At 36.6% G+C, this 22,958-nt stretch overlaps 1 protein-coding gene across 9 annotated transcripts in view; it reads right to left on the bottom strand.

Annotated features, from left to right (window-relative positions):
• Positions 1-22,379, bottom strand: part of TRPS1 (transcriptional repressor GATA binding 1) — a 238,773-nt gene extending 216,394 nt beyond the window's left edge. For 2 of the 9 annotated variants that reach the window (XM_074316276.2, XM_088798976.1), the window contains exons 1-2: positions 21,736-22,379; positions 20,196-20,321 (exon numbers count right to left, since the gene is read on the bottom strand). Coding sequence is in view for 2 of the 9 variants with exons in the window: in XM_088798974.1 (XP_088655100.1) it covers positions 14,807-14,843 (37 nt within the window). In the remaining 7 variants the exon portion in view is untranslated. Of the gene's footprint in view, positions 1-14,806; positions 14,979-20,195; positions 20,322-21,083; positions 21,444-21,735 lie in introns of those variants that run through there. The other 7 variants (XM_019747366.3, XM_088798977.1, XM_074316275.2 and 4 more) reach the window with 6 other exon arrangements.
• Positions 22,380-22,958: the final 579 nt, after the last annotated feature.

Below are 22,958 nucleotides of genomic sequence, written 5' to 3'. Positions count from 1 at the left end.
ACTTAACAAATATTCTCCCTATAGAAAGCAATACTAGAAGTTAATCTGTTACAAGTTAAAAAGAATCTAAATTTCCCTCTTTTATTTTTTGAATTTTAAAATTAACTAAGACATCAATATACCAGGGGTGCCAAAAAAATGTATACACATGACTTGTATTCATCTTTTGTTAGCGGTATATATTGAGTATTACAATTTTAATAGTTTTTTTTTTCCTTTCTTAAAAATGTGTATACATTTTTTAGGCACCATCTGTATAAACCGTCATCTACAACTTAAAATGGCCCCCTTGCATCCAGGTATATATATTTCAACTATTTTCTTTAGAACAGGCGTACTGGAATCTCAAGGCAAAAATAAAGCGATTAGACAGAAATCCTATGACTCAATAAAGTTTAATACTTGCTAAATATTTCTTGTAGTAATGAATTAATTTAAGAGTAGCTCTAGTAAAAATCCTAATGTATGATGATATGGCCTAAATACTATGAACTTCCAGAAAAAGAAATTAATACAGAGGGTATAAAAAGCATGGCCTTAGAAAGAATTAATTTAAAAATAAGCTCTATAATGTAGAGAAGGATAAAACTTAATAGGGATCCATGCAGAGCAACTGTCTCAAAATTCGTAATGTAAGAGAAACATAAAGGCCTCAATTCCCAGAACACCAAAAATACAACAAGCCTCAGCCACTCAAAAAAGGCTTCCTGTACTTATAAGGACTAATAAATTATAACATAAATTCTGCTTTAATGCATGTTAAACTTTGTTTATTTTATTCATAGCTTTCTGGTTGAGAATGCTGGAGACACAATCCTTCCATCTACTCAAGAATATGTAAGTAAATATACTTCAAAATATCAGAAATACTGGTTTAAGCACCTCCTTGAAACCTCTGCATGGAGGCTAATAATACTCTTTTAATTACTGTAATAAAAAACTAGAACTTCAGATATCTCCACTGGCGACTGTCTCTTCTAGCAGCACACAAGGTGAGTAACACGATTTAAAGAGGAGTGTTGATAAAGCCATCTTGGGATCGGCAGGGGGAAATGAAATTTGAGCACCCTATCAAAGAAGAGCAGTAGAAAGAGGAAACAAGAAGACAAGAGGAAGGAGAGTTGATGGAGGAGACAGGAAACCAAGTTGGGAAGTGGGGAGAAGGGCAGGGACGCAGGAGATGCAGGCTGAGAAAAAGTCAAGCAGCAAGCTGCCTAGGTGGTGCTGACCGGGCAGGCTGGGCTGGGCGCAGGCAGAGAGGCTGGGAGGAGGCGAGCCGGGCTGGGAGCCGGGCGCGCACCCGCCAGAATGAGCGAGGGACGAGGGGGAGCCAGTGAACACAACTGCTTCCGCAGGACTTCCTGCGACAACACGCCCACAGCCCGGGTGTGGAGCACGCGTGGTGGCTGCCGCAGGCCCCGGGGTTCATGCGAAATACACAAGGCTTCTGTCGCCTGCAGCTTCAAAGGCAGGGCCCCAGACAGCAAGCAGCCTTCTTCCAAGACACAACCAACTCACTCTGACTGCAGCTTCTTGAGAAGCAGCTAAAAGGAAATGGAATACTATTTGTTACTCATCTGCGGTTCGGATTTTTTAATTTCTCCTTGAAAATAAAAGAAAAAGAAAAGCAATTTTATCCTTGGCTTTTAGTTCTGTGACTATACTAAGCACCAAGACATGCTGGATCTTTATAGCTTATTTGTAAAATATAAATTACTTTTTTTTTTTAATTACTCCAACAGAGACAAAAAGGCTAATACGTAGATGACAAAAGGTTGTTTTGGTTGGTTGGTTGGTTTTTATGTCTGACCCATACCAACCTTTTCTTTTTATGTTTTTTGTAATACACAGAAGCCAAGTCAGAATGCTACACTGTCAAGACCCCGTTTGGAACAGAAGTAGTTACCCAGCAGGGCAAATAATGTAAGAAACACAAAGTCCTCAGGATTAAGGGGACAGTACCACATCTTCATGTCATTCAGCAACTTCCCCTTCACAAGAGTTTGCTGATCACAGCCTTTTTACTGTAATGGAGCCAAGAAGAGGCAGTTACTTAGACTGATATGATTTTCTTACTAGGAGATTGCAGCTACCCCTATGGAAAGAAGACAAGTTGACTGTGAATTATTACTAAAGCCAGATTTTAAATTGCTTTACATATAAAGGTGATGGTTTTATCTCTCTGACAATGAACAAAGGTAGATTAGGGCTTAAGAAGAACGCAGTCCGGAACAGGGCTACTATGAAAGTCACCTAGTCTTTGAAACCCCTGGTATATACAGCAACTTGAAACCATGCTCACACCTGATGAGAAATAAAGTAAAATGGCTTACCAAGCCTTACCTCTCCAGCCAGACTGCCTGGGTTCAAATCCTGATTCTGCTATTGCTACCTATGTAGCAGAGGCAATTTATTAAACTTCCCTGAGAAATGAGGATGACAGCAGTTCCTATCTCAAGTGGAGACAACACACTTAGCAGACTATTAAAAAAAAAAAAAAAAAAAAATAGGAGCTATTATCATCATTGGAAGGCCGTGGCCCCTAGTGGTTAGTCTTAACCTCTCGGGAAGCGAGCAGTCTTCCCCTGTCACCGTAGTTCACCCATGGCTTCTGGTTGCTCTCACTTTTATTTAGTGATCAGTGCTAGCTAGTTCCACCAAGTCAGTTGTTGCTACATATCACTCATTTCTACGCAAACTGTGTCCAGCCTTTGGGCAAAGTTTGCATGCCCTCTGCTCTCTGATTTTCACAAGTGAAAACACGACAACCAACACATTTAATAATGTGCTCCTTTCCATCATTAAAGGGCACCACACAGCTTTAGCAGACAGGAAACTAGCCCAGTACACATGCTGTCCAGCTGGCAAATAGAGGCGTCTTCAACAGCGTCCACTCCTACATACAGGCTGATAAGGAACATTTTGATGGAGCCAAAACATACATTTCCTTCCTCTATTTCTGCACTTAGCAGACATGAGAGCTGGAGAGTCATGTCAGGAATTATGAAACTGCAATAAAGAGATTTCTAAGCTACCAAGTCTACCAGAACCACGGTACTAAATTTCACTTACTCACTTCCAACCAAAAATATGCACCCCTTCAGTTGTGGAAAAGTACTGAGGATTTAAAAACCCCCACTTATTAACTAGTCTGTACTCTTTAATGAAACTGTTTCTATTATCAATTAAATAGTTTGCAAAATTCTGGCCGATAGTACTTTTAAAAATCTAACAATCTCCTTCAAATGATTTTTAAAGGTGCTGATAAAGACAGATGACATCGGAAAAGTATATGTTTAAAAAGTACAATTAGCTCAAGTTTCCAGAAAGCTTTGGAATGTTTCATTATTAAGGAAGAAACAGATAAATGTGAGTCCTATAAATAATGAACTATCCTAGAAGTAAAGAAATTCATTAAACAGATCCTCCTCTCCTTTGATTTCTTCTTCATGGTTCCATGTCCATATAGATTTGGGAATGCACAACAATAATTTTCCAGAGCTCTTTAAAATATTATTTAAGTGCTTAACAGATTCATATATTAAATAAAGGGACTTCCCAATTCTCAGATTAAGGAAAGTTTCTTAGTTTAAAAAAACAAACAAACGAACAAACAAAAACTACAGACAGAAGGCCAAGGTTATAATCTAAAAAAAAAAAATAAACTTCAAAATTGTTCCTTGGCTTTTAAGATGAAATTAAAAGTAATTAGTAAAAACTAAACATTCAAAGAAGTCTCAGGCGTTCGTGTTTCAACATGAGAAATGTCTCAGCAGTTATCATTCAGTAATCCCTTTATTGGCCATCTCTAACAGACGTATGGATATTAAATAGAGCAAAGGGGGGTTAAATATCTTTTCACTGCCATAATCCTGGGCATCCCCAAGCAGCATTACTTATGGTTCCACTCAGCTCCTGACAAACCCTATTTATCAATATCCTTGTTAGACCTTTTGAAGGTCTAAATTATCCTTGTTCCCTTAGTATCCAAGCATTGGACTGCTTACAGGTAACTTTCATCATGAAGCCAATATGTAAGCGACTATCCTCAAATCACAGGCACAACATTTGGGCTGACAAATATTCAACACTCGGAAGTTAAAACTACACATTTCTTACTCATGACCATGGAGCCTAACATTATCATCCTTCATGTTTTAAGGGCACATCATTTATCATTTTGCATCTTTGATTACTTCATAGGACCTCAGATGCAATATCAGTAAAGCAGGACAAGGTGGTCTGAGATTTAATTTTTCTATAGTTCACAAATGTATTTGGGTCTCTCTTGGGCTTAGTTTCACTCACACTGTCATACTTGGTTCAAAAACATCAATCAATAAAAGACAGAACTTGAAAGCACATTGTAAAATACAGCATATTGTAACCAGCAGTATCAGACTTTAGGAACAATACATTAGGGCAAACTTCAAAAAAAAATGTTTATTGATTAGGTAACAGATAACCCTTTTCCTCTCTGAAACCTAACTATCCAATTTCACAATTTTCTCAACACCTAAAAAGCTTATGCTCTTCTGGCCAAAGCATTCTTCTTCCATGTGCCAATTTAATGCAATACTTTTGAGAAACCACTGTATCCAAGGCTATGTAAAGAGAACAAAAATAAGCTGAGGATGTTCTTACTCCCCTCCGACTTGCAATGCCAAGTGGATTCTGTTAAAGCCACAAATAAATAGGAGCACAGGGCAGGGAAGTTTAAATATAAATGAGTGAAAATGGGAAAGCGTTAGGAAGAAGAAATATGAAAGTCAACATCTGTGGAATAGGTAGAATTCCTACAGTTAAGGTTGGGTGAAAGGCATTTCTTAGAGGGAAGAACGTGAGCAATAGTTGGTTTGGAAATGTCCTGGGACTAAGTACTACTTTGACGATAAAGCATGTGGTATGGTACAGATGGAATTGGTAAACTGGGAGCAAAGATTAGGGTACTGAATGCCAAGCTAATGATGATAAACAGGTTTTTTTTAACAAATACCTACGGCATTTAAAGACCACTGACATTGGAACTCACAAGCCAAGTGAAGTCCAGAGGTGAATGTGCTTGGAGTCACTTCATTCAGATCAAAAGCTGAAAGCATATAATCCTCAAGGAAAAGTTGTAAATCATAAATTTCAATGATGGGAGACGGAGTTGCATAGAGATGACGAGGAAAGTCAATGACAGAGTAGAACAAGTATGGCAGGATGCAGTGCCCCAGAAGCCAAGCCAGGAGAGATACGCAAGAGAATGGCTGGCAGCATTCAATACATTTAAAAGGTGAAGTCAGACAGAAAGACCATTGGGCTTGGCCGCCATGAAGTCACTGCTGTCCTTAATACAGCAGTGACAACAAACGGAGGGGCCTTGGCAGATTTCACTTAGCTGAGAAATGGAGATATACATGAAAATAAACCCAGATTCGGGCTTTCAATATTTTTCTCACTCTGGGGTTATTTTTTTATATCTCAGTAGGTTTGTCTTTTATCTGGAAAAAAAAAAAAAAAAGAATGGATTCCATATCTGGCTTAAAAACACTCTAATTAATAAATCTCAAAGACCAACATTTTGACTTTGTACCATGCCAAGTAGAAGATAAAATCCATCTGGAAATAAATAAAAAGTAGCCTTTTGTTTTGTTTTACCTTGGATTTTTCTAAACTGTGAAAGGCACTATGTTCAATATTTGTCAATTGTTACCTAAAATCAGTCCAGTATTTAAAGTATAACCCATCTCTCCGCTTCAGTAGCCATATATTAGTGACAGAATTGCAACTGGATTTTTCCTAGATTCCAAGAACACTCCATAAATAACTCAAATTGGATTATAATCCAAATGGGCAGAAGATAAGTGCCATTTAACTACCTTCTATAAAACGTCCAGGATAGTCTTTGCTCACAAATATGTGCCAAGAGAACAAGCATAAAACAGAATATAAAAAATAAAAAAGAATGTTTGAGGAGAGGTTTACCAAAAGTTTGTGAATATATTAGCTTAGTTGTGATTAAGGGGGAGTAGAAGAAAATTAAATGTATACTGATTTATCAGAAAAGCAAATCCCTTAATAAGTGGAAAGGAAAAAAAAAAGAAATACAAAAACTCATCTTATTTGAACCCTTTTCTGGATTTGACCTGTTTTTAAAGTCAACAAAAAAGTACATTCTGATCAACAAAGCCCAGTGTACGAGCCACTTTAAACTTATTTTGAATGCCAAGAGTACGCGGTAAGGTTCCAATCTCCTAAAGTAGTAGAAGAAAAAGACATGGTTTGTATATTGAGGGGAAAATCACGTAAATTTATTTAGAAAAATAAATTCTAAAATAACTTTAATAAAAACTAGGGTGAATTGGGCATTTATAACGTTTCCTATGATTCTATCCAGTATATATTGGATGTTAAACATAATTCAGTAGGGGTGAAAAAAAAAAATCAACTATATAAAGAGATAAAAGCCAGAGGAAGAAATGGGAAAAAATCCTAGATAGTTATATAATGATAATGGAAGTTTTCAGCCTTCCTCTGTCTAGTATGCTCACTACACCAAGAAAGAGATTTTATGTGGGATGACCAGCATAATAGTTAAAATGCTTCCTTCACCCATGTTAGAAAAATTGTTTTTTAATGTTAAAAATCATTCCATTATTCTCTGAGTTAACTGATTATTTCTGACTTACTGAATATGATTATTTTCCAGAAGCCAACTGTTTCATTTTAAAGCAATAACTATTCACAGCCATTTATAAAGGGTTTTCACCTGAAAGACACATTAATGAAACAAAAACAACCAAATTAAAAACAAGCCTGCCCTCTGGCTAAAATACAGAGGAAAACACAGACACATAAAAGGCACCTTGCAACTCAACATGAAATGGGTTCATCTGCAGACCCTGGACAAAACCAGCCCATTTCCAGGGCCTGACACACCTCCTTGCGCTTTCCAAAGTCACTTCTGGAGTTGACTTGAAAGAGTTTGGAGATGTCTTGGATCCAGCATCATTCTGCATGGACTTCACAGCAATTCTTTAAAACAGAAAAGGAAATGACAGTGGCATCCAGGGTTGTAAATCGTAAATTTCAATGATGGGAGACGGAGTTGCATTAACCCTTTAGATTATACAATATAACTGTTATCAGTGAAAGATTAAAAAAGAGAAAGAAAGAGAGAGAGAGAGAGACAGTGAGAGAGAAAGAAATTTAAGTAAAATACCTCAGGTGTCTAAAGAAGAGAGAATTTTAAACGATTAAAATTAGCTTAACTATCACCAATAAAGAAATGTTAACTGCATCCATCTTATATAGCAGGATCATGGATAAAAATGGAATGTTAAAAAAATTCTAAAAGAAAAATAAAGGCATTAAATTTATATTTTAAATACTCCATTAAAATACTTCATTTTCACTACATTAAGCTGAAATTTATCATTCAAGAGATAGGATTAATAAGAAAAGCATTTAAAATAAATGAGATTCTTTTATTGTTCTTTTGTTAATTTGTTTTTATAAATGCTGAGGAGTTTATATACAATGCCACACATAATTTCTCAACCATGTTTTAATAACTAATTGCACATTTCAGGCCTAATCTCACAGATGCTGTCGACAATTTTCAACCTGCCAAGGGGCTTATGGCTGTTATGAACGAAGAAAAGTCCAGTTTCTTGGGAGACGAAAAATCCTTAATTCAAATGGACCATTTAAAAAACAAATTGGTCTCAAAATAGATAAATGTGGGAGGTATTTTGAGCTAAAGGGAGAATAATAATGCAAACTCACTTCTTATCTTTAACTATTTTATAACCAATTCTTCAGGACCAACTGGATTTTATGTAAGTGAATCCAAAGAAGCTTCTATCGCTTAAGTGTTTGAAAGAAAACATTAAGCCTAGATTTTCTCCAGTAACTTTTTAACCTTCCTTGATAATGTTTAAACGAAACATTTGATTCCCCACTCTTCGTAAGGTATTGCTAGAGAAATAATGTGAACATACCAACGGATACATATATGATCAATTCCCCACTGCATAGTAACAAATGATATTCTAATTCTATTCTCATGCCTTTCTCTAAAAGGAAAAACAAAGATTAATGTATCTCAAATATTAGACAGATTTTCCTAACAAACGTCAAAACTGTCTAGTGTTTTATGTATAAATGAGGATGGTGACCAGACACGGGTGCAAGTTCAGTCCTTTTATCTAAGTAGCTGTGTGATCATGGGGAATTGACTTACTCTTCAGTTGTCTCCTTTATAAAATAAGATATTCTGCTAGAATGAAGAGAGTAGCTCATGTCCCTTCTATGGCTTAAGATAAAGTATGGTTCTATGATCACTCTGAATAACACCCAAATTAAAGAAAGACTAAGAAAGAAAACTAAACTCAACCAGCATATTTTAGACTGACCATTCAAGTCAAGTTCAGCCATTGAGAAAAGTGTTTGACTGGCTAGGGTCTATTTGTCAACAACAACAACAAAAACAGTTAAAAAACTCTCAAGTCTAGATCTACATTTCTTCATGTATGTGGGAAGCAGAACACTATACATTCACGCACAAACGATGAAATATGTGCCCATCAGCAAAGCAGATCGGGCCAGGCTTTAGAGCAGAAGCATAAAACTAAGAAAATTCCCTCACAGACTACACAGTTCACTCTCCATCTGACCTTAGATTCAATTTTTATTCTTCTGTTTCGTACATGGTTTTATTGCTATAACCTAATGAAATGAAGTGCACATACTGTAGGGCTCAGAAAGTTTTCTCATATTTTTATATAATCATCTTTTGTCAAAATAAAGTTAACCAATTATTTCTACAATGGTATTTACACAAATAAACCCCAGGTTCTCCTACATTAGAAAAAGAAGAAACGACTTGTGGGATTCTTTTCTTAATTCGTTATCTATACGTAGAGGCTTAGGATAAAATCTAGAAACACTGCCGTGGCTCTTCCATTAGATTCCAAATAGGTAAATTAAAAAAAAAATTATCCTTTTGAAATAGCACATTAAATATGATTTGAAATCATCACATTAGCTTAATTGCACAACACAGTTTTGATTACCCTGGACCAAAGTTTTGGCAAAATGTTCGCCTGACATCACCAGAACCAAACACAGACATGGTTGGTTGAAATGTCCACATTTCTACCAGTGGAGACAACAAAACACTATTAAATACACACCACCAGCAGTGGAAATAATGCGCTCTCTCAGAGTTAATTCCACTTTCAGTGACTAGCGTGGGTGATGTGTTAGGGATACTTAGTTTGCAGTTTGGTATCTATTTCTTTAGGGCCAGATGCATTTATTTCAAACGAAAATATTTTTAAATAGTCTTTACGATGAATGTGCAGGGCTATTGATTCTAATAGCAGCCTTATTTGTTTTACACATAACTATAATTTAAGGATGCCCATCATTTAAGTAAAGCAGTTTGCAAAAAATAAAATAAAATACAGATGAAACCAGAGAAAATTTTCTTTATGCTAAAATATTTTTACACTAAAATATATCAGGTTAAAATCTCCGCTATATATACAAGTTTAATTTTAACCTTGTGCATTGCCAGTATTTTATATTTTCTTATTACTTTTGGAAAATTCCACAGGACTACCTTAAACTGATTTCAAAGATGGTTAAAATATTTTTCTTTTTCTGTCAATCAAATTTTTAGAGACAAATTGCCCAAGTCACAAATGACAAACAACTAAATGTCATGTTATTTTACACCATTCATAAGTTTTGCAATTAACCTCAAAGAATAAAAAGATGATTTTCAAACACTACTCTTTTTTGGAGTAAAAATAAAACTGTGCAAATAACATAAGAAAGCATTTCTCCATAATGAATCCTAAAAATGACCAAAACATCTTATCACAGAAAGGTGTGGAAGAGGAGCTGAAATAACTTATCTCCCAATTTGATATTTCAAAATGAGTTTCTGAAGAAATAACACAAAAGTAAAAAATACAAAGTTAATGCAAAATTAATTTTCATCTTATCAGAAATAGCAAGGATTCTATAATAAAACGCTAAAAAGATGAAGTATTTCTTGTCCTTTCAGAAAAGCTTAAAAAAACAAAACTTAACATTTCAAAATCAATGGACTTCAAGCAATCCAAGAGAATTTGGAAAACATTTCTCTAAAAACCAATCCAGAACGCAGGATGTCAATTTGGAAATAATGGAAGGATATTTCGTTTTAAAATTCGAAAACTTTTTAAAGACAAAAATTCAAGTTAACATCCCAGTGATTAACTCAGGGACTGCTTAGCCAAGAACAACTTTCGGCACTTAAAACATAAAACTGTCAGTTTCCTCTGCTTGGAGACAAAACATACAAAAAGCAAACATTCACTGCTATATTTTCCTAGACGTGAAAGACAGAACTAACTTTTATAAAAGGTGAATGCTCTGAATATTTCTACCTATTATTATATTTATGCCGTAGCTCCAAAAACCAGTTGCTAATTCCAAACCTCATCCTTAGTGGATGGCTACTATTCTAGTGTACATTACTCCCTAAATCTTCATGGAAACACAATGATTTATTGAATGTCATGGAATCAATGTACAAATATGTTAAGCTGCCTATGCTTGATGTTATTGCAGATAAGCTACCATAAACAGGTAGAATTCTTTACTAAAGCCCTCAAAGGGATGATAACATGATAGCTAGCATTCTATTTTTTGCAAATCTGAAGTATACTAACTGGGAGAATAATGTAAGTACTCTCTTTCCCGAATCAAGATACATTCGTTTCAAGCATTATCTGTGATCAACTGGTCAAATACATATTTGTAACTTGGACTACAGAGTTTGGTGGAAGCACTGAATAACTAAAACTATCTTAAATCTTTTTGCCAGAAATATGTCACAGTCGGTGCTTACAATTGTTTCAAAATTATACCACAACTTTTTTTAATTTCATTCACTGCATTTCCTCATACAAATGGAATGGCAAAGGCATGCTCGACAGCAAACAATAAAACCAAATTACTGTTTTACAATATATAAGCTTCTTCCTCTTCTTATATCACCCCCATAAAAATATAAATATTATATTATAATATTTATAATATAAATATTATAAAGAAATGTAGATAAAAATCCTACAGCTGTCACATTTTTCCACTAAAAGGAAAAATTCTTATTTCTCCATAAACTGAAATATTAGATCCCAAAAAAGAAAAAACAAAACAAAAAAGAAAAACAAACAAACAAACAAAAAAACAGAAAAAACTGTTAATAAAGCATGGCAGAATAATCCAGAGGAAGCATGCTTGGTTTCAGCATAATTTTCCTTAGCATCCTGCAATGAACGACATCACGCTGCCCGTGATCTCTGCTTACTCTGAAAACCATCCAGAGGATTTTCAAAAAGGAAAAATTCTAGTTGGGCTTTCAAATGCCAAATTAACTTACAGGACTTCTACTCCTGAAGGAAAACAGCACAGTAGCATAGTTGAAGCCAGAGAATGCTTTTTGTCACGCAAAGCCGGAACTGATCAGTGTGACTCCAATGGGGTTTATCTAAAATTCTCAAGTACCACAGGCAAAGAGGTCAAAAGTTTTCTATGTCAAAAATATATAAATAAATAAAGCCATATATATATATATATATATATATGTATATATATATATATATATATATATATATGTAGCAACAGTTCCTTACATTTTAATGGACTGAACAATATTGAAGTCCCCCTTTCTTCAGCTATCTCTCTTTTTAAATAGGAACTGAAAATGGGAAAAACAAAAAGAGGAAAACCTGTTTATACTCATATCGAACCTATTTTCCATTTCTAATCATCATTGGTCTTATTTTTTTTAATTTTTATTATTACCTACGATACATGGATTTATTCAGGTAGTGAGATGAGCATGTATTCATAATTAAAGGTTAACAATGATGCATTGAACTATTCTGGGAGTGTAAAGTACATGACAGGTGTGTACATGAGTGAAACACTAAAGAGTTAAATATCTGACAACGTGAACATGCAAGATCATGTACATATATTTACACAGAAAATGTGTACATTATGATTTTTACTACTGACCTAAAATCTTATGAGCGGCAGCTTTCCTACTTAAAACCTGTCAGAGTACAAAGAAAAGGTAAAAAGTAATTAGGGCATTCTTTCAAGAACATAAATTGGCTTAAGAACAGGACATTTAAAAGTAGAATAAACAGTGATGGGATAGAGTAAAATAAACTTTATTGTAATTGAGATTTAGATGACAATGACTTTCTTATAGTAATTTACCATATCTTACATCCAATGAATGTAATGCAAATTTGTTCCAAATGTAAAGGAGAAATATCTCTTACTATTTGCTTATAAATTAAGGAAATTAATGTCCTATGTTATTCATGACTAGGGAGAATAATTGCTTACACTAGCCACTTCTACCTAAGTTATTTTCTAAAACTTACCTAAGTTTGCATAACTGAGGGGCAAAATTTGCAATAATCTTTAAAAAGAATAACTTCCAATAATAACCTAAAGACAGAATTAAACATAACCATTTGTGTTTTTCAATTTATAATTTAAATTGATTTATTAACATAAAAATTCAGGATCCAAATACAGGAAACACATGATTTTAAAAGATCTCAAAGGTATATCTAGAAATAATTGATAAAGAATTATTGATCACTCAACAATTAGGCTAATAATTGAGAAAATGTAATAACGTGGGCCTTGATTAAAATCAATATATACATATGACCAATCTTAACTTCCATCAGTTGAATGGTACCTTTAAAAATTAAAGTGAGCTACAGAATCTCTTTCAAAAATGTTTAATGGTGTCAAAAAGTAAAGCAGAAACAAATGCCAAGTCTCTTTTAGAAGCTTTTATATGTTCGGAACTACTTAATAATATTCAGTAAAAACAGGCTGATGTATTTATTTCTACATCTTTCAAGAGCTAAAGATGATGTGTGGATAATGACATCACAGAGAAGTCATATGTAGAAGTTGGTTTTTAATTTATTTTGCCAATCCTGCCCTCATTTCAGAACCAAAATTATAATTAATTAACCCTCAAATAGGTGATGTGATGTGTTAAGTAATTCATATGTATATATTTGAAAAGACTAAAGTCATTTCAAAAAAATATGTAATATGTTAAAATTCCATTCAGTCCCTGTAATGCAGAAACATTCTATATGAGCGATGCTATAGATATGTGCACGTACATCTACGCACTAAGTTAATATGAAGTCACAATTTCATATGCTGCACTTGTGTACAGCTCAGAGAAAAATAAAGTTAAAACTAGATCAGTAATGCTTGATCCCTATGCACATGAAGTGTATCGGGTAATAGAAATTTAGATTCCACAAACTAACTTCTGCAGTATGTATTTACACTATAGAGGTATCTGATCTCAGATGTAATACATGTTTCTATAAGGAGAAATTGAAATAGTGATTCACAAGAATTCACTGAAAGCCATATTGTAGAATCTAATCAAGAAGCACATGTTCTATTATAAATGTTTGTTGATGTGTATGCTTCATAAATTCTATCCAGATTCTACAAGAAAGCTCTGAGGCAAAATCTTTTCTATCTCTTTTTTCTACAGCTAAAATATATTTAATGTCTAAATAGCAATTGTGGTGTGTAGATCAGCCTACACTGGGTTCATTCTTGGTTGTTATAATACTCAATTTAATAATATAGTATTAATGCATTTTTAAGGCTTGGGACACATACATTAGATACTATGAATATGCTTATTATTCTTTATAATACTATACTACTCACTACCATCAGTACAAAGTAATTAACAGATAAAGCAATTATAAATGCAAATAATAAAAGAACCATGCTCTCTTCAAATAAAAGAAAAAAATAAATAAACTATGGACAATTGTATATTTCCTTCTAACACTATTTACTATAGAAGGCTTAAAGAGCTGACAATGAGTCATTTGTTTATTCAAGTGTTAAATAAATTGAATATTTAAGTTAATTTCTGACTTACTTAAAAGTATTTGGAACACTTTCCAGAACCTATTTTGACTGTGTCAATTACCTAGATACCAAAGTTTTTGTATTGTGTTGCTTGATGAAGTAGGACATACAGCAACCCTCAAAACCAGTATTACAAGCCTGGCAAACAGCATCACATTTGGGTGACGCACAGAATCCATCACCCTAGGGAAAAACGCTATGGTCATAGTACGGAGTTTACATGTCCCATATTATTTCTACATAACGTTTTGAAATGATAGAATTGTAAAGTATAAAGTGCTGTCCCATAAAGTGCTATTCAGAAACAGCACCGTCACTTAACTGCTCTTCTCAACAGAAATGGGACTCAAGAAAAAATTATCTTCAGAAGCATTTCTTAAAATACACTGAAAGGTGGCAGTTTGATTTAGAGTTCTTTTTGTCATTTCTTAAATTTCTTAGTAAATTCAGAATGGATATTAGTATTCTGATGATAGCTTCATTATGTTTAAACACCATACTCATTTTAAAGTCCGAGACTTTATAAAGTAGCTCACGTAGCTCCTTAAAAGATTCATGTTTAAAGCGTAAAGTTAATGGTTTAGCATATTAGAGTCCACCACAAACGTGCATCTATGTACTATCAGTCCACATACAATACATACATAAAACACACCTACAACAGCATGCACACAGAGCAAAAATAATTTAAACATAGGATAGCTATCCTGGATACTTCAAGCATTTGCAATCATGTACACTGCTAGATTTCCTCTTATATTATAGGTATCCAACTACTAACTACCCCAAAATTACACATATCAAAATATGTTACCTTTGTTCAAACAATACTGCAGTTCATTATATAACATAAAGTGTCATCCTTAATCGCTCAGGAACCAAGATAGTGGTGGATTCTTGGAGCAGGAGTGGTGCAGAATAGTTTGAGGCAAAACTGAAACATATTGTTTAAGTAAACCTTAGGGGAGGGGATCATATGCGCAATTGATGGATTTTTTTTTTTTTTGTATCATCTTCCACAAAGCCTCTCCAACCCCTCCCCACCAGTGAAGAGTAAATAAACTGCTGATATTAAAGGATTGCAGCTCTAAACATCTCCCTCTGCTATTTTTTTCTTCTTGCTAAACTTTATTACTGTTCCCTCAATTTAGAATAAACCAACATTCACTAAATGAAAATGTGTTAACAGAGAAACCCGTAACTTGAAAATCATGCTTGAAAACTTTGTAAAAAGTAAAACACATCAAGACTTACTCAAAGACACTCTCGCTATGCTGATGCGAGCAACTTATAGCTTAAGTTTCTCAAGTTTTTCCTGACAAATCCTTAAGGAAAGAAGTAATTAGGAAAGAAAGAATGCCTCTGATTTGAAGTCAAGTCTATAGCTGTCACAAGAAAAACTGAGAAATGCATAAGGTAAATCAAAACTGTCAACTTTCTGCACAGAGAACACTTCCACTTCTCTAAATATGCAAAATGCTTTTTATATGATAATTATAAATGCCTTAAAAGACATTTTAAGGTATCTGTGTGATACCTATTTCTCAGTATGTATTATTTCTAAAATGCACTGTTTAAAAACAAAAACAAAAAAAACCCTCTCAGAAGAAAATTGGGATTAAAAGCGAATAAAATCCCAGAAAAGTCACCAAACGATTTAAACCATGTTCACATCAGATAGTCCTCAGTTCTAACCCATCAAATGGACAGAGGGCCCCATTTCTGGGTAGAGTGTCTTTCCCCAAGGAAGGAAAAACTGGCACAAATCTTTTTGCCCTCCTGAAAGATTTCCCTACTTGCCAGCTTCTGAAGTTGCCCTGATGTCAATCAATATTACCAAGATGTCTCTTAACTGGAAAGGGTTCTGTTTGCCTGTGTAAGATCAGGAAGAGAGAAAGTGACTATTCAAAAAAAACAAAAAAAAGAACAAAAAACAGGACGGAAACTAAAATCACTGTGTAATAAATAGGGTTAAAAAAATCATCTAAAATTGCGAGAAAAAAAAGAACCGCCAGTAGAGACAAACTGACCCTTAAAATTAACGCTTTCCATCTAAAAATATATTTTTGGAAAGTTTCATCTATTTTCCTTCCTCTACACATAAAAATGATTAATGTTACAATTAAACTTCCACATTTCAGGCTGTTGCTAACAGGTGTAGCATTCTTTATATAAACATATTCACTGACCTGTCGCCATTGATAATCTTAATTAATTCATTTCAATTGAAACAAAAACAAATGTTCTTTTCCAAATAAGAAAGAAATAACGCAACACAAATACCCACCCTCCCCAAAAACCCAACAACTGTTTAAGTTACGGTAACCTGAAATGCACCAGCCATCACAGAGAGCAATTGGAGAAATCCAGCAGTGTTCAGCAGGAAAGATTTTTAATAACAGATTGAAAAACAAGAATAAAAATAACTACATCAACAGAGCCTTTCTTCCTCAGGCCACAAGCCCGTTCTTACTTGAACTTTTTTTTTTTTTTTAAATGGCATTTTGGCCACTAAAACCAATCCAGAACATTATTAAAAGTTAAAAGCTACCAATTACTTCTGTCTGTTCTTTTAAAGCAAAGTTTGGCATTACGTCAGTTGGTTTAAAGAAAACAAGAAAGAGAGAGAGAAAGAGTAGGAGAGAAAGTTTCCTGCTTGTATAAACTAAACCACCAGGGAAGGTGTCTAGCCACTTGTAAAGTATTTACTGTAGGTTTTTAAAGAGCTAGAAAATTTTTAAAAATTAAAAGTTTTCTTTCTTATTTTTAATGAGACATACTTAGGAACAGAAAGTGCAGCCTTAATGTCTTCTTTGACATGTTTGGATGTCATTTATATTTCAATCGTAGCTCTGAATCAGAAAATGATTTGCAATGATGCTTCATATTTGATACACATATAATTTCATCTTTTTTTTTTTTTTTTTTTTTTTTTGCTATTTGGATTTGTGCTCTTGGGGGGTAAAAAGTGCGATGACAAAAAGTAGACATTGCTACTGTAATAGCCATTATAGCTGCAGTGACCAGTCAGGCTTCTTTATCTAACTCTTAACAATTCAAATAATTTTCATCCATAGCTCCTTCTGCAAGTTCCGTGCGGAGGTTTCCTTAAGTCTTAAGCTCTCTTTCTAACCTAAATCAAGTTAACATTAGTATAACCATCACAAAACCAAACCAAAGACCAACAAACTCAGTTTCCAGGGAACTGAGAACCACGGGGTGATATGACAACCCTAAAGGTAACCATAATAGCAACATTAAAGACATTATAAGGGCCCTATATAATTAATCAAATATCCTACACAAATAAACAAATGGTTTAAGACCCACTTATACTCCAGGATAAATTTTTAAAAGTGGTTATTCCCTTTGCAGCACTGTTTGCTACTGAACAGTAGGATAAAATAACACTTGGAATTTAACATATGTTTAATCCAATAGTTAAAGCTTTTAGGAGATAAATAAGTTTGATAATTATAAAAACTCTGCTCAATTTTTTTCAATGTAAATAACTGCAGTGTGTTAGTCTGCTCCATACATGAGAATTACAAGTACCCTTAGAGAATTAGATTAAATTTCTACTTGGCAAAGGCTATAAGAGTTTCTTCATATTTTATCTTAGGGGGAACCCCACAATTCCATAAATCATGACTATTATAGTAACAAAGAATTCACTTCTTTCTTCATGATGATATCAAAATATGAATGTAGTTATCATACAGATAAAGTAAAACCAAGTCTAGATATGCTGTCATTAATTTCCCCAAATTCCAATAAATAAAAAAATAAGGAAGAGAATGAGTAAACAAGTCTCAGAATTAGTTATCAATGATATTAGCAGTTATAACCAGCAAAAGGGGGAGAGAAAGAAATCTCTGTTACCTGAAAGCTTGGCCCAAGATGAACAACAGAAAGCAAGTCCATAAAACTTGCCTGTTTTTATCAAATTGATTGTCACTTGTGAGCTGCAATATTTGGGACAGAACTGTCTGAGTTTATAGTTTTCTATGCCTGCCAAAAACAGATGCAAACTACCACACTAGCTGTCCTGCGGAAACTAAATTAAGCAAAGGCAAATACCAAATGGAAAGTTGTCAGTCTGTTGAATGAATGGCTTCATTTTACACACCAGAGAATATCTTAATAAGAATATGTTTTAATGTGCACCAGTCATTTTATTTTAAGTGCATCACTTATTTTAAAAATAATAATTTTCCCTTTAAATCAATGATAAATACCTGCCCTTAACTTCCTTAAAGTCTAATTTGTTGCTTCATTATTGTTTGCTATAAAAAGGATATCTACTTTTTTTAAAAAAAGTAATTTTTACATATCTGTATTATGGAAAATATTTAAAGGCCTGTTATCAATATTTGTGCTAATTTCCAATTCAAAATAAAGTTCTAGCTCAAAAACAATTTGCTACAAGTTCTTTTCAAACTTTCAATAATGTCTATTTACATCAACAAAGAAGGGAAGACAGGAGTTTACTAAAATATAACACCTTTTGGCATTCTTAATAGAAATATGCAGATCATTAAATGCAAATTGCGATATTTCTCTCTCCCCACACACACACACATCAAATAATAACAATAATATAATAGAAACATCACTGAAATAGTAGGATGTTAAAAGCTGCCTTTTCACAGCTGCATTCATTTCCCTGTTTTGAAGGTTTTCCTGGTGAATGAAGATTTCCTTATGTGTATCAGAGAGACCTACACTATGGAAATCAGAGTAAACTCAGAAGTAATATGTGACTTAAAAGAAAAGTAAAAAGAATACTGAAAATATGGTAGACGCATGTGGAACTCACTTATGATTAGCATACTAGTATAGATTCTAACTGGTTTTAAGCAAAAATTTTATAAAATCATTTAAAATGTTAATCGTCAAAATGCTGAGCTCTAAAATCAACTCAGACTTCACAGCTAATAGGACACTTCTTACTTTTAATGTTACCTCTAATAGACAAAGGACAACATCTAAATAGCAGCAGACTCTTAACAGAGTCTAGAATTCAAAGGAGTGACAAACTTTTTTGTAAGGAACTTGTTATATTCCACCATTTATTTGAAGAGTGTCAGACTTAGTTATTATGTGTGGGAAAGTATTCTACACATATACATGCTAACATACAACAGATATATCGGGAAGCCGCACACATCAGCTCACCAATGGGAAATAATAGTTTGCCAACAGAGTATTAATGAAGCTTCGGAATGCCTCACATTTAGAGAAATCAAGTCGTAATGTTGGCTTTAAACTCTACTTCTCCTTGAGGAGTTTTATTTTCACATTATTAATATCCAGAAATAATCATCAGGCTTTAGCATATTAGTGGCCCTGTATATTTAACTGAAGCTACAGCTGTTTCATCCCAGGGTAAAACTCTAAAAGAAAGTTTAAAAAATCTGAGGAGAGACCAGCTCCAAGAACGATATGTTTGATTTAAGATTAAACACGTCATTAATAAACTTTCACTTAAAGGTAAAAAAAAAAAAAAAAAAAAAAATCCTCAAAATGTTGCTGTCATTTCCAGACTGTCCTGTCAGCATCACAACTTACAGGAAATGCTTCATCTTCCCATACAAACCCTGTATTTATTCACAACCCTGGCATACTTGAGGAAAGGAAAAAAAGGCCACACCATTTTAGAACTAGTTGGTTTTTTTACATTAACCGGTGGACTATCTGAGAAAGTGTTCAAAGCAAATGAGCAGCATGTAAGAAACTTCACAACAGTGAGTTCAGAAACTTTCATTCTCATTTTGTCCACGTCAAGAACTGGCTGCGCGCATTACTTCCCTTTGCTGCTGCCCCTTGCATTTTTAACTCTGGCAGCCTTTTCTAAATGATCAACTTTTCCTAAAACCAGCAGGAAAGAAACATGATGCCAGCAAGATCCATAGGTTTTAACTTAAGAGCTGGAGGGCTTTGAAGACTGGCTGGAAGTTTCCTATTTTATTTTTACTTTGAGCAATCAAATGTTTAGCCAACGACCAGGCCTAGAGTTATCACTTCTTTGTAATTTTGTCTCAAGCCCTGTCTGTGTTTTCTCTTTGTATTTAGTACCCCTCTCAGACCCTTTGCTGTTCACCTGGTGAGTTTACAAAGTTTAATGAATCTACAAAAGTTCAATGAATCGGCCTAACTTCTCTGAGATTTAACTTCTCCGCTAAGATTCTCACTTCACTTACCTCACTTAAAAGTCTAGCCGTGATTTTCCAAAATAGGATAAGGATGAATATTCTATCATAATTTTGGTTCATCATTAAGATCCATCGCTCTTACTCAAAAACTTTCATAGTTATCAATTCTGAGGCCTAAAAAGATATGAGGAAGTAAAGCAAGACCTAAAATTTAATAACTCCACGATTCCCTCTGAAACCCACCAGTCCTTCTGGCCCTCTAACTTAAATGGTTTTAGAGTCTTAGGGCCATAAAACACTTACTGACTTCCCAGGGGGAAATGGGGAAACACCACCATCTCACACAGGTACTAAGAAAAAAGCTTTCCCAGCCACAAAAACAGCTTTGCACTTCAAACAACTCCCACCTCTGCCTCACCCTCAAATTATGCATGGGGTCCTGTAATCCTGGAGTTATTTGAGGGGACAGCGGTGTTTGCCTTGGCCTTTCAAAGATGCGTTTCTCTAGAACCCAAACAGGAACTAGACAGACGGCAAAGCGCCGGTCCGCCTGGATGTCCCACCGCTGTCAGGCATTTAATCACCGGCCAGTGTCTGCTGACCCGCGCATGGCGCATCATCCGCACCGCAGAGGAAGTCTGCCCCTTCCTCAGCTCCTACGGAAGCGCCGGGGCTGCAAGGCCCTGCCACATGGCACGGACAGGGCACAGACCCCTCGGCCAAGCTGCCCTGAGCCGCGCACAGGCGGGTGCACCAGGGGATGCGACAACCCTCCTTCTCCAGCCCAGCTGGGCCTTTAAGGGAAAAAAGTTTGAAGCCAGGCTTTGCAAACTCTTCAAAGGCAACGCCAGTCCGGTGCTGTTTTTCCCACCTTGGGGACCACACGAAGGCCCCTCTCTGAGACCCTCCCGACCTTCCCAAGTTCGCCCAACTTACTACTCTGCATGCTGGTGCCTAGTCTGCTCCCCGCTTGTCAGGAGCCCCAGAAAACTTGCAGCAGCGGCGGCGGCGGCCCCTCGGGTCCAACCACCACCAGCTCCTCCGCTGCGCCCGGTAGGAGAGAATTAAAATCAGCCAGAAAGAGACAGCGAGGGGGAGTGGGGCTGCGAGGGGGAGGGGGCACCGGCCTGAAACTTCTTTTTTTGGCAAATGGGGATTTGTTTTTCCTCCTCCCCGGCGGCTGAACTTGACCCTCCTGACTCCAGGGGCTACTGCAGTTTGAAGTCGCTTGTTTCTAAGGCTCAGATGCCTTAGACCCACCAAAAGGAGGAGAGGAAGGGGGGAAAAGAGAGCAGAAGAGAAGAAAGAAAGAAATCACACGCGCAAAAAAAGAAGAAAGAAAACGCATGTGAAACCCGAGAAGCCTGCGCTTGGCTTTCTGCACACTCTCCCTCTGCTTTTTTTTTTTTTTTTTTTCCCAAAGAAAGTCACTTTTAATTCCCAGGGCTCCCCGCTCGCGATCGCCCACATTTTGCGCACACACGCGCGGGCGCAGCACTCGCGGCGCGGCGCCCCGGGCCCGGCCGAGGGGCGCCCGCGCCCCCTTCGGCCCCTGGCCCCGCGGCCCGCCCGGGCCTCCCCTCCTTACCTGTTGATTAATCGTCAAGAACACCCTCGGCAGCCCGAAAGATGGTGGCGCGGCGGCCAGAGCCATGAACCGTCTTCTGTTGTTTGCAGAGTTGATCTTGGATTATTGGGGGGCGGGGGGGGAGAAAAAGGTCTTTCCTGCCTCCCCCCCTTTTCCTTCCCTCCCCCCCTTTATATAAAAAAAAAAAAGAGCAAGAGAAAGAGAAAGGAAATAGAGCAAGGATGTGCCCGGTGCCGGGTGGGAGAGGGGAGGGGGTGTTGTTTTTTGTTTAAAAAAAAAAAAATAGGAAGGCGAGAGAGCGATCGAGAGGACGCGGGGACTGGAGAAACGAGCAGCACCAAAAAAAGAGGACGCTTGAGATTGCAGTGAGATCGGGTCTTTATCAGAAATGTTATCGCTTGTCAGGACCTCAGTCTCCGCGCATTACGTCAGTTTCAAGACACCAACACTATTAATATCAAAGGAGCCTTCGCGGAGGAAAGCGCCACCCCAGACCGAGCTCCCTTAAAGAGACAGCGCGCGTCCCCGCGCCGCCGCCGCCGCCGCCGCCGCCCCGCCCGGCTCCCAGCACCCGCCGCCGCCGCCCGCCGGGACCGGCCCCAGCCGCGGCCACCCGGCTGCGCGAGAACTTCGCCCGAGTCCGAGCGCTGCAAATGAGAGCTGCGAGGTGCAGGGACCCGGCTACCTTCCCGCCCCGCCTCTCCCCCCTCCTCCTCCCCCACCCCCATGTGTGAACGTGCGGGCTGGAAACGGAGGAAAAATCCTAAAGCTTTAGGAATAACGTGATAAAGATAAAGACCTACCTTTGGAGGGGGTGGGGGGCAGATGGGCGCCAGTGCGAGGCCGCCAATTCGATGGTCCCAAAACACTCGGAGATGCTCTCATGAACAATCAAAAGAACTCTAAAAGTGCTTTTACCTTTTCGGATGTTACTTTCCCTTCTCCCTCCCAATTAAACGACGCAAGATTGTGTGTGTGTGTGTGTGTGTGTGTGTGTGTGTGTGTGTGTGTGTGTCCCCTCCCCCGCCTTTTTTCTAGGACAGAGAAGACTTAAGACACCTAGTCTGTGGTCTGTGTTTGCCATGCATCTGAGGGCAAGAGGGCTTGAGGAGAACTTGAACTCTATCCTGAGTTGGAGAAGTGCGGACTGAGGTTGCTATGGTTTTCTGGGCGAGGGAGAAGCTAGCGAGCTCCGTGGGTGCTTAAAAGGGATACTACAAAAT

The sequence above is a fragment of the Rhinolophus sinicus genome, chromosome 6 (genome assembly GCF_057876585.1).
Source record: "Rhinolophus sinicus isolate RSI-liver-muscle chromosome 6, RSI-T2T, whole genome shotgun sequence".
NCBI lineage: Eukaryota > Metazoa > Chordata > Mammalia > Chiroptera > Rhinolophidae > Rhinolophus > Rhinolophus sinicus.
This window is presented reverse-complemented; position numbering and strand designations above follow the sequence as displayed.